We start from the raw sequence: 13287 nt of genomic DNA, 5'->3' as shown, positions 1-13287 counted from the left end.
GGGGTTTTGACCCTACTTCATGTTCTGGCTTTGTGGGAGCCTAGCCAGTTTGGTTGTTCACCTTCCTAGACATGGACAGAGGAGGGCGGACCTTGGACTTTCCACAGGGCAGGGAACCCTGACTGCTCTATGGACTGGAGAGGGAGGGGGAGAGGGATGGGAACAGGGGGAGGGAAATGGGAGGCAGGGAGGAGGCGGAATTTTTTTTTCCAATAAAAAAAAATAAAAAAGGAAAAAAATAAGAAAATAAAACACACAAAAAAAAATTTTAAAAAAATGTAATCATCTGTGTCACCATAATATCGAGGACTGGTGGAAGGACAATTTTAAATTGTCAGAACCTGACACAAGATGAGCTTTAGCTAATCAACTACAGTTTTGAATATTTCAAAAAAAATATATTTAGAGGAATCACAGTGAAAGTTAATGCATTGTTTTTTTTTCTGTAAAAATTTTAAAAAATCGTAAAGAGCATAGCTACATAGGTGGGAAAATAATTTTCAAAGTTTCATATGCATCATGCCCTTACAACAGCACGGAAAATGTTAATTTCATTAGAAGTCATTAATCACTAGGTAATGGTAGCACGTGCCTTTAATGCCAGCATTTGGAAAGCAGAGACAGGTGGATCTCTGTGAGTTCCAAATCAGCCTGGTCTCCACAGCAAGTTCCAGGGCAGCGAGGGCTATCAGACAGGGAAATCCAGACTCAATAAAAAAAAAATAAATAAATAAACCAAGTCATTAATCCAAAACAAGACTATACTACAGATATTCATACAATTAGTGAGTTTCAGTACTGATTACTCGTGAATTTTGTGAGGAATGAAAACATGCCAGAGGGTGTGGTTACTGCCATAAAGAATATTTCCTTTTTTCTTTTAATTTTTTTTCAGATGGGGTAGAAGACATGATATAATAAATTAAAAAAAGAAAGAAAAATTGTAAATATCAGGATATTCTTCAAATAGACATGGTTTCTTGGAGAAACTGATTTGGATGATAAATATGAAGATATTTTATAATTTTGAGCATGGGAAATTAACTCTAAATGAACAAATATCCATGAAAACACTTTTATACAATGACAGTTTAAAACCCTCCCGAACCGGAATGTTTAGAAAGACTCATATGACATGTTCATATTCTGTGTTGTTCTCTATCATAATATACCTTCTCCCTTACCTCAAACTTTCAACATGATCAAACTTTCATACTAACATGGCAACAAATGTCCAAAAATATAAAAATTCCACAGATCAACCAAGAATTTGCTCATGACATTGCTTGATCACAGGAATAATTTTGAGCACAACTTATAGAGATTATCCTTAGTGTATATATTTCTGGCAATATTATTACCATGTATTAGTAGCCAAAACCAACACATGGTTGTGGTCACAATTTCTGTGTATCTAGAATATCTTTACTGTTACTTTTCGAAGGCATAAATCAATATATCAACCTAGTTAAAGTCTCATTGTTAGTGATTGGTAATAATTTTGCTTCTCAACATGCATGATTGACAGGAGGTTTTGGTTCCTTATTGATGCCCAAAATTAACCCTTACTTCCTGCTTCCTGGTCAACTTCACTTGGAGATGCACTTCACCAAAACCACCATAGGAAAAGAACCATGGAATCTGCTGACAAAACAGAAATTCCAATCTCCTTCGACTCAGTGTTACAGAGTATTCTGATGCATAATTATGTTGGTGAGAGGCAAGATTTAGAACTCATCCTAGCTCAGGAGGACAACATCACACAAATGCATGAAGACCAGAGAATGTATAGGAGTAATTGCAGCCATCAAATATGGTTAACCAAATTATTAAATGAAAAAATCCTGCCCTGAGGTCATTTTTCTAAAGTATACCCATCCTTGAGGTAATTCCCATGACAGGCAGGTTTGAAAGAATACAAATAAAGAGGAAAGGTGAGAATTAACACAAAATAGGTATAAGTTTCATTAATCAGTCTTTATTTAAGACAAAATGATTTGTGGATGTTGTATTTTGAAATTTAGCTTAAATATACAGATCAACAGGGAAGAAATTCCCAGTTTAGAACCCAGAAATCACAGAGCTCCAAATATCCAAGAAAGTCCTATAAGGCAGCGTAATGAGTGATACAAAAGCACAGGTGTTATCCGAATTTATTAAAAACACAAAGCTTACAGGACAGAAAGCTCATGGCCAAGGACCGCTTTTATGTGTCAGAAATACTTTAACAGGACTTCAACTGATGGAATCGATTTGGATTCAGAAGGTAAGGGAAGTTAGATTGGTGTGAATAACAAGGAATGGGGGCTACGAGCTTCCTACAGTGAGGATTTGTGCTGGTGCTGGGCTGCTTCTGAAGACAGGTGAAATTCAGTCGGAGAACTCTGAAGTAAGCATGGTTCAGACACAGCAGTGACAGTTCCCAGTCCAGATGGGGGCAAGAGCAATTCAAAGGAAAATGTTTTTAAAGGACAGCATATCGCTTTAAGAAAGTAATTTTCATATTCTTATGTAACACAGTACAGTGTATGAACAATACAAACAATAAAGCTTATGATAAAAGAAACTTATGCAGAATTATTAGACTTATAAGCAATGCGGTATACAAGGCAAATATTATTTACAGAATTTTGGCAGAAAAGAAGGACACCACCATGTTTATATAATAAAAACACACATTATTGGCTCCATACAGTTTCATCTGACAATGTAATATGTAAATTATTGATGCTTTTAAATAAGAGATAGCACCTACGTTGGCTAAGACTGGTGTTCAGATATGCATATTTCATAAGGCTAACTGATTTTCAGTACATATTCAAATTAGACTATTATAAGTGCGTGAATTGTTACCATTCTACTGATATACTCCCAAACCATATAATTAAAGCCCTCCAGTGATAGACACTAATATCTGAGAATCTCCCTCTAGCCCTTTTTCCAACTAGCTTCGTTATTTGTGAGAGGGGTTCCACACAGGCCCTGCTAATTTCCCAGGGTCACTGCAAAAGTAAAATATGACTGTTCATTTTTATAACATTATAAATATATACAGCATTTATACTTTCCAATGTATCTTTATTATTTAAGCACAGCCAAAATAAATATTAATTCATTATCATTCATTATTGGACCGCCAAGAGTATTATACAGGCATGTTATCTCAGTTTTACATTCATCATAGTGTTTGTATTTTAGAAAAGACAAATAATCAGAATTTATAGGTAGCTAAAACATCAATTTTTAAGTATGATATATATTTTATTTCTAATGGCCTACTCTATATTTTGATTCTATGCATTGAAACAATTACTAACTAATTCTTACGATATTAAAAAAGTCATTACTTGCTAAGCAGAATGTTGTTCTTTGTAGATTGTAGACACATAATGATTATTACAAAATATATTTGAGAAACATATGTGCATTTAAAGGAGAACTACTACATGTACACAAAAACAAAATTACATTTGTCTATTTATGCAGCTTACATCTTGTTTTATACCTTGGACAAGAATACACCAATAGATGACTGGATTATGGAGACTATAAGCGGTGATCGGCTGACCCATCAGATCATGGATCTCAACCTTGACACCATGTACTACTTTCGAATTCAAGCACGGAATGCGAAAGGCGTGGGGCCCCTCTCCGATCCTATCCTCTTCAGGACTTTGAAAGGTTTGAGTTATTTCTCATCTCTTTCTTTTTATTTGGGGTTACTCACAGAATAACTCCATAGTCTGTGTTAGGAAAAACAAACCTACACCGTTATATGTATTTTGGCGATAATACTTGCAGTGGGCATTCAAAATAAATTTAAATTTATTTTAAACTCAAAGACAAATTGTCAAATATGGTTTTACCACATTTTTCTGGCATTAACACCAAAAGACATATTTAATCTGTATTTTTATTTATAGCATCCAGCATTTTGCATTAGTTTCATGTATACCAATTTTATTTGAGGTGCAATGAATCCTTAGACCATTTAATATGAGGAAATAAAAATGTAGATGTATTGAATTATGTATATAGCCTAAAATTGGCAACCTTATTTCCTTTCAATAATGATTATTCTTATTTATTAAAGTAAACTTTAATGACATAAACCAACAAATTACACAAAGAAAAATGTGGTTAGCAAGTTGATAACACAAAAGAAAAAAAGTTTAATATGATGGGTAAGTGAAACTCCACATTCTGGTAAGAATATATATGTGTGTGTGTGTGTGTGTGTGTGTGTGTGTGTGTGTGTGTGTGTGTGTATATGTATATATATACATGTGTATGTGCACTCAATTTAAAAATAGTTGGTATACTTATAGAAAGTACAGAGTTCAAATATTGATGGCATAAAAATGTACTCTTTTATAATCCAGTAATATTTTCATACAAGATGAAATGCCTGCAAGAGTCTCAGTCGACGATGAAAAATAATTTGCGTGGCCCATAGTTGATATTAATAGATGTATATTTGTTGTACTATGTTCAGTTTTATACAAGGATAGATAGAGTGGGTCTTAAAAGTGTGACAACATTATGTATATATGTTTTTCCAGAAAAAAAAATGAATACATGATCGAAAACAAGTGAGATATTAAAAGAACCTTCATGATTGACAATTCTACCCATTTTTTTTGCTGTACTTGAAGAAGGGTCTTAGAGTAACTGCGTAGCCTGATTCTCAATACCTTAGGAAGATATGCTAATATGTAGTGGACTTTTGAATTCTCATGAGTAAGCTATTCAAAAGCTGGATTTTGTTAACAGCGTACCTGAAATGTTGCCAAAAAATACACAAGCAAGCATTCATCCTAAGCCTGTGTGACAGTTCTTCATGTGACAGTAAGAGTGAGGAGGGAGGTGAGCAGTGAATGAGCTAGTTTTTGTCCGGGTTTTGTGGACCTCATGTCTAAATCAGGTTTTACTTCATGAGCAATTGAAAGGCAGCCAGTTGTTCATTTCACAGAATCATAGAATGTAACTAGATAATGTTTTGCAAATGCCTAAATTTTATCTATAGGCGAGTGCCAAATTAATTTCATGCTCACAGCGCATGCCAGGCATGAGATGTCAGGGAGGGTTTATGGTGATTTAGAGAATCGGAATGTTTTCTACGGTAGATTGATGAGCTGCCGCAGGATATACTGGCCCACACTGATAGCCTTCCTGGAGGTTATTTAATAACGTTAACATTGCGCTCGTTACTGTTTATCTTGACTGCCTTGGAATCATCTATTAAGTCATTTCCTAAGCTGGAGACAAGTTACAAAATTTCTTTTATAATAGTGTACAAGAATTAGGTCTAATGTACTGATCTGATGTTGTTCTTAATAGTAATCAAAGGCATTCTGTGAATAAAGTTTGCTCACATGGTAAAAATCTTTTCATGTCTTGGGGAAGTTTTAGATTACTCACACCAAAAAAAACAAATAATAATAATAATACAGACACTGTTATCTTTAATATAACCTGGATTCTGCAAAGAAATGTAATTTTTATGTCACTTTAAATTACAAGTCTTTTAAGAACAATAAATTATCCATCATAAAAGATTTGATATCTCACTGAACTATGGCTACACCAAAGACAAAATCATGGAATTGCTCTGACTGAAGATTTGCTCTTTCCAAATCTGCTTTAATGCAGAAGGCCTTTGTCCATCAGTATGTGACCTTGTTTGACAGAGAGAGTGTTTCAGATGTTTTCCCGAAACTGGGGAATCCCTGTAGTCTGCTGGCTAATGGGTAAATGTTTCATTGCAATTCATGCCCGAGGCAGGTGTCCCGCAAGTCTCTTTCTTCCATATTCAGACTTTGCCAAAGTAGCAGCCTTTTGTACTTGAGATTTGAGTTTGTCTTTTGCTATTAGCAAAAAGCTAGAGGTCTTTAGGAGACTTGGTAAATAGTCACTGATAAACTAAAAGAACATGTATAATTAGAAAGTGCATATACATATATCTGTGACATGTTTAATTATTTATTTGAAATTTTAATTAAAATTAATTTTTCACTTAATTTCTATCACTAAATATATTATGCAAATTCCCACCTCCCTTCCAAATAGCCTTCACAGACTTTTATTTAGAAACTCCTATACAGTTAAAACATTGCAAGATGTATGTTTCTGGGTGTATTACCTCCAGTGAAATCTTCATTGATGTGTTCACCTATTATATTAAGACTCATTATAGAAACAAGTAAAAGAATATGTTATAGATAATAATATATTACATGTAATAATTCACACGTACATGCATATTGTGCATAATTTCTTAGATTATTATTAATGTATAATAAATCCCATATGTGGTATAATACCTAGGATTTATTAGAGTCGTTAACAAGTAATCCACCTCTTTCAACAATGTCTGTCTCCCAATGGAAAGTCCAAGAATCCAGTAATTGTTCAGTTGACAAAGTGTGGATATCTCAGCTGGTCCTTGGCATATGCCAGAATCATGAAAAATGGGGCTCTAATTCCAGTGAAGAAATGAACTTCTAGGGAAATTGAAGGCAAAGAAGCAAAGAGCAAGCGCTCCCTTCTTCCATGTCCTTTATATAGGCTACATCTAGAAGTTGTGGCCCAAATTTGAACTGGGTCTTCCCAACTTAGAAGATTCAAATTTAGGATGGGTCTTCTCCTCAAATGATTCAGTCAACAAAAGTCGCTTGCAGCTGTATCCAGTCACTTGGATATTCCTTAGTTCAAAATGTACTCAGACTGACAGCTAAAAGTAGCAATTATATTTGTGATTGCACTCGGGAAGAGGGTCACAGAAAATTTCTATAGTGGGGGGACGTCATTTCCTCTTCCCAAAAGAGCAGAGTGTTCAGTGACAAATTCTCAATAGAGCATGATCTATTCTCCCAGCTTTCTTAATTGGCACTTTAAAATAAGATTCTTCCCACCCCAGAAGTAAAATTCACTGAAAGTCATGTGTCGGAGTATGGGAAACTGGCTTAGATTTCAAATTGTATCAGGAAAAACATGGTGGCTTCGGTCACATGACATAAACAATTATAAATTCTATTTCTAATAAGTCCTTGATAAAAAGTAACTATTAGAATTCATTTAATCTCTGTTAGAAGATATTGTTCAGTAATTCTTTTTGAGACAATCTCACTATGTCGACTTTCCTGGCCTGAAAGTTGATATGTAGGCTAGATTGGCATTGATCTCACAAAGATCTGCCTGCCTCTACCTCTTGAGGGCTGGAACTAAAGGTGTATACCACCACACCCAGCTAATAAACATTTTTTCAACTTGAATTTTTTTCACACTATATCCAATGTAACTTTACTAACAGAAAACCAAATCTGGAGAAAGTACATTTGTTCATTGATTACTAAAAATATTTTGGACTTCAGACAATGAAGCAATACAATTAACAATTTGAAAGAACAGTCAAAGGATGGAGAGAAATTGCCTTGACATTCATCTCTTTTCTTTTTGTTCCTATTCGACATTATTCCATATACTCTCATTAAACACATCTCTACATTAGTATAAAACACTGATTGGAATACCTTTCTGAATATGTACTGTGTTGATTCCCAAGTTTGTACACTTCCAGATTATGTAGTTACTTATGTCCCTCAAGTATTCTGCAACCTTATCGCTAGAAACCTGACATACTGCTTCTGACAAAGCAGTGTAATTTTTCACAGGATACAGACTTTAGTTAAAAATCCTGCTCACCTGGGTCAGGAGGTACGAGCCTTTAATCTTGACACTCAAGAGGTGATTTCCAGAGCATTTCGCTCTATGCAGAGAGAACTTATCTAAGAGAGAGAGAAAGAGAGAGAGAGAGAGAGAGAGAGAGAGAGAGAGAGAGAGAGAGAGAGAGTCATCTATCAACTCTTTATGTTTGCTTTTGGTTATTATTATTTTTTCAAACAAGAGTAATTAACTCTCAGAACAATTAATTCTGGTACACAGAATGAATAAATGACTATATTGTATATTACTGCATGATATCTGGCTCTCTGTGAATTTCAACAAATCATACAGAAACAAGTCAGTTTTGGAGTACAGGTTAGAAGTTATCTAAATGAAGGCATAAGTCACAAAGCAATCCCACACCAGTTTGGAACTGTGATTAATAAAAGGGTTATTTATTTAAAATGCAGATCACCATCCTAGACCCTCTGCATGACCAGGAAAGAGGGGCTAGTAACCGGAAGCTGAGTCCAAAGCAAGAGAGAGCTCATGGCTACTACTGCTTTAAAAAGCAACAAAGACTATGCCCAAGCAGGCTGGTATCTTAAAAGCTATTGGCTGAAGAAGCAGAGGGAGCTCCTGCAACACCTTAATATGCCCATATGATACAAAAGTCAAATTCATGTATCTGTAAAATAGTTTAATTGCTGGAGACTTACAAAAGTGGAAAGTGAAAAAAAAATCTTTTTTTTTTAGTATAAACAAGTGTGGGGGATAGCATATAATATGAATATAATATGAACCACATATAAATATAAGAACCAGAACAATGTATTCTTCTTCAAAAACTCCTGCCCTCAATAGGAATGTTTTCCAGATTGAACTTGCTAGGCTATTATCAAGGCCAAGTAACTAAGAGGAGGAAAAACATTCAGTTCGAGAAAGTGGTAGTCTTTCACATGGGTAAATGAAAAGTCCATCTTCAGTTAGTTCTCTTCTTTTCTTCTACTTAAGAAGCCAGGAAAAATAAAGGGAAATACTTGTGAAATTCATAGTACACAGTCGAGAAATACAACTAGTTAAGAAAATTTTAATCATAGAAGTATAGAATACTTCCCTTTGCCCCAAAGCACACTGCAACACTGATGGCCTGTTCACTACATGTTTGGCTACTAAGGAAAAAAAAAAAAAAAACAGTGTGTCCCAGCAGGAAAAAAAGGACCCTTTTGAGAGACAAAAAAAACTGTAAGCACCTGAACTGTACATGACTGGATGTTGAAAGTTGAAGACTCAGTCCGATAATTTAAAATTATGAATAAGATGCTAAGGGCTCTAATGGATTAAGTCAACAGGATGTAATAACAGGTGGGCAATGTAAGCAAAGAGAAGGGAGTCTTAAAAAAATGAAATGAAAGCTAAAAATAAAAATAATCACTGTAATAGAATGAAGAATTGTTTCATTGGCGTTTTAGCAGTCTGGACACAGGTCAGAAAAGACTGTGTTTATACAGACATCTCAACAGGCACCTGAGTCGCTTAAAGTAAAGCAAACAAAGAGAGAAAATGAACAAAATTCACAAGGATTTGGAAATAACTAAAATCAGGAATATGTACAAATACAATATAAACAAACAGCTGTAATATCTCTGAAACACGAGTGACTGAGAATTTCACCAAACATAATTTATTTAAATTTATAGGATGCTGGTAAAAGCAACCCTTAAGTGAAAATGTGTAGCATTAATGCACATACTAGAAAAGCTAAAAGATCTAACTCAGTATCTTAAGTCAACACCTCAGAAAATCAGAGGAATGAGAGAAATTTGAATCTGGATTAAAAAGAATATAAATAATAAGAATTATAAGAACATATAATACAAATGAAATTTAAAATGGAAAATTGGCAGAGAAATCAACTAGATCAAAGTTGTTTGTTTGCAAAGTTCAATAAGAGTAGTAAGCCACTAGGTTCTAGGCAAGCTAACTGAAAAAAAAAAAATGTAAGTGAAAAGTTAAGTCTCTAACACAAGCCCTGAAAAGGAGTTGTCTCTACAGATCCATACTCACTAAAGGCATAATACAGAAACACTATAACCAACTCCATGTTCTCAATATTAACTAACTAGATGATATAGGACAACCCCTTCAAAGATAGAGGTGCAAAAACCACACAAGGAAAAAGACAACGTGGATTTGCCGCTATTTATCTCTAAAATAGAATCAATAAATAGTGATCTTCTAAAAACAGGAATCACCAAATCCACGTAGGCTGACTGATAAATCCTACCAAATACTAAAGGCAGAAATTCTGCCAATTACCACACTCTCATTTAAGAGTAAAAACAGAATCAATACATCCTTATGTTATTTGTCAACTGTCTTAATAACAAACCCAAACAAACAACTTAGGAGGAAATTGCATGCTGATAACTCTGATGATCGTAAATGCAACAGTTGCCAACAAAATATTAGCAAATCAAAAAAGAATGATTTACCCGAGCTATGCATTTCCTATCTACAAGCAAAAAGAAAAAATGTACACTATCATATCAAAAACAAAGAGAAGTCATGCAAGATATACACCAGTTATTCAAGAATGAAAATCTCAATAAGCTGGAAAGTTCATAATTTTGACAAAACCTCCACGGTTAACCTCATGCATAATGGTGAAAAACACAAAGTTTTCCCACTAAAACTGGGTCAAGACAAAGATGTCTCCTCTCTTCTCTGCTTTTTCACATTATATTTTTTGATCCTGCATTAAAATAACAATAACAAAAATTTATTCAGATTAAGAAGAAAAAAATTCCGTTCTCTAAGAACATAATCATCTACATAGGAAATAAATCAAAAGTAACAAAAATGTTTTGCTTATGGAGCAAATTGAAATGCCGTATGATTATATTAAAATAATGGTACTGATAAGCCAATCTCTGAGAAGAAGGGAGATCTCAGAAAACAAAATATTGGCCTAATATGCAGAAGAACGCAAGTTTGAATCCCAGTACCCATGTAAAACTGTCAGGATGGTAACACATGGTTGTAATCCCCAAACTGAGAAGGCAGAGACACATGAATCCTTCAGGTTCACTGATCAACCAACCTTACTTTATTGGTGAGTGCCAGATCAATGACAGACCCTGCATCAATAAATAAATTAGCCAGCATCTAAATTTCAACATTCAAGACTGACCTCTGGCTTCTGAACAATGCACATGCCTCTGCTTACACATGAAACAATGTACACATTAGCACACATACACACACACTTAGAAAATTCCGTCTCTTTCCTATAAGTAATTAAAAGGTGGAACTTAAATTGATAGCCACATTATCACTACATCAACACTCCCCGCAAAATGCAATGTACAAATCTAATGAAACATTCAAAATATGTAAAATACTGATAAGTATCTTTTAAAGTAGTCTTTAAGTTATAACTTATACTCGTATATAATCCAAATGTACTTTATAAGAACGTATATATCCATTAAGCTACATGTTAATAATTTTGAAATAAATGGAATGTTGTAAGAAACATGTCTGCCCACAGTACTTGTCAGTCCTCAGCCTCTATTGCTTCCTGGTGCTTTGTAAGACTCCTATATTCAGAAACAGATATATTAGAACAACATTTAGTAGAGCAATAATAGTTTGCAGGTTAAACACTAAGTGGAAATTATATACAGGATTAAAAACATGACATTCTTAAGACTGCTTTTAGAACTGTGGTTGTATTGATTTAGTATTTAATTTCACTTGTTTAAGGAACAGAGGCCAGATTTTAAGATGTTTAGAGATAGCTTTACATTTTCAAAGGAATCTGTGACCTTTATTCATCATAACTCTTGCAGTTGTGAACAAACCAAAAGTCACCTTTACCAGGTGTGAGATCAAGTCGTCAAGGTTATCCCGCCAGCAGGTAGCCCACTGTGTTCCCACCAGTGTTCCCGGTCCATTGGGAATCATCTAAGACTTGGACTTGCTTAAAAAAAAACTGTATAAAATATAAATACATCCTGTAGCATACTTCAAATAAAATAAATATGATTTGGAAGCTCTTTCTTCACATTTTACTATCAATTTCAATTTAATTAAAATTACCCCATGAGTTTCTGTTTAGAAAAACATGACAACTAGATTTTAGAAGGTATTTCTTTAGTAAAAAAAAAAAAACACATTATTTTCAGGTTTTGCTACCTCTGACTGATTATCCAAAAGAAATGATAACATTATGGACTTGATAAGCCAACTTTCTCCTAAGAAACGCTACACTATAATAACATAATTTATTTTTCTCTCCACAGTGGAACACCCTGACAAAATGGCTAATGACCAAGGTACAGTGCAACAGTCTATCGCTGTTTGTGTCTTTAATCAGTTGTATCTAGTAAAAGTGTCAATCATCGCTTTGTATTCCTGCTTTTACCTGGGCTATCCACCTGATGGAGGAGCAGACACTGGCATGATTAATCTTGTTAATGAAGTTCTGCTTGGCTATGGCTGTGGGTCTGATAGGGAAGATGTAAATTTTCTCGAGAGGAAATTGTTTTGTCTCTATTCTGAAGGACCAATTAAAATGTCAAGCTTCTTTGTATGAAATAAATTTTTAGTCTCTGTCTGCACTTCTGAATAATTCACATTAAGTATAATTAAGCTCAGCATAATTTTCAAGCTGCTCTCGCACCCTTTCCTGAGCTGTGGATTAAAGTTCTGCTGCGCTCCATAAATCATGTGTGCTTCTGCTCTGCAAGGAAATTTCTTTAATAAATACAAACAAAGTTGAGTTAACTTTTTAGGGCATTATTGCTGTTCATTGGAAGCCAAAGTTCTTTTCTTCTCCTTCTCCCTCGTGTCTAAAAACTGATCTGAAATCATTCCTGGTTTCACACAATGAAGAAAAAAAATGGAAATAAATACAAATTATCCTTCAACTCAAAAGTAAAAAAGAATTCCCTATTAACATAATTTGTAGACTGATTGATAAATTAGTATTCCATTATCTGTACACCAAAGACATTTGATAGAATTTTAAGAAAAGGAGAGTTGATGAGTTTCCTGGGGGGAGGGGGAATATATTCTTTCAGGGATAGTTTTGGAGTCCCGGAAACTATTTGTGTATTTGTTGTATATATTTGTGCTTTCCGGGCCAACAGTAGTTTGTCTTTCATTGCCCATATGAATGGCTAATCAGCATAGCCAGCTCACTTTGAGGCTCCCAAGCAACAAGTTGTGAAATTAAATGAAAACGCTCTTCCTGATGGCAGTTGTTTCTGACAAATACTGATCATCGGTGTGTTGCTCTTGCTGATGGTAGATGATGCCCAACCTGAATAGTGTTTTTGCCTAAGGATGATACATTTGGTTTCTTTTGTTTTGTTTTTCTGGAGTACTATGGAATTATCTAAGGATTAATAAAAAGAAATTCACTCTGAGAAAATTTGGAGTTAATTTACCCTGGCAATAAGAATCCTAAATAGAGAAGCAGGAAATTGAATTGTAAGAGAAAATGTAAGAAAAGCCTTGATGGTTGTTAAAAGTACAAAGTACCTTGGCAGTTTCTTGTTACGATTACTTGTTCTGGGAACCTAACACCTGCCATGGAGAACACACACACACACA

The 13287-nt window shown here is 34.5% G+C and overlaps 1 protein-coding gene across 2 annotated transcripts in view; it reads left to right on the top strand.

Annotated features, from left to right (window-relative positions):
* Positions 1–13287, top strand: part of Dcc (DCC netrin 1 receptor) — a 1026209-nt gene that overhangs the window by 927665 nt on the left and 85257 nt on the right. For both annotated transcript variants that reach the window (XM_026783657.1, XM_026783656.1), the window contains exons 20-21: positions 3487–3681; positions 11973–12005. In XM_026783657.1, the coding sequence (XP_026639458.1) occupies positions 3487–3681; positions 11973–12005 (228 nt within the window). The remainder of the gene's footprint in view (positions 1–3486; positions 3682–11972; positions 12006–13287) is intronic.

The sequence above is a fragment of the Microtus ochrogaster genome, chromosome 18 (assembly GCF_000317375.1).
Source record: "Microtus ochrogaster isolate Prairie Vole_2 chromosome 18, MicOch1.0, whole genome shotgun sequence".
Classification (NCBI taxonomy): domain Eukaryota; kingdom Metazoa; phylum Chordata; class Mammalia; order Rodentia; family Cricetidae; genus Microtus; species Microtus ochrogaster.
The sequence above is the reverse complement of the archived record's forward strand: the minus strand, read 5'-3'. Positions and strand labels throughout refer to the sequence as shown.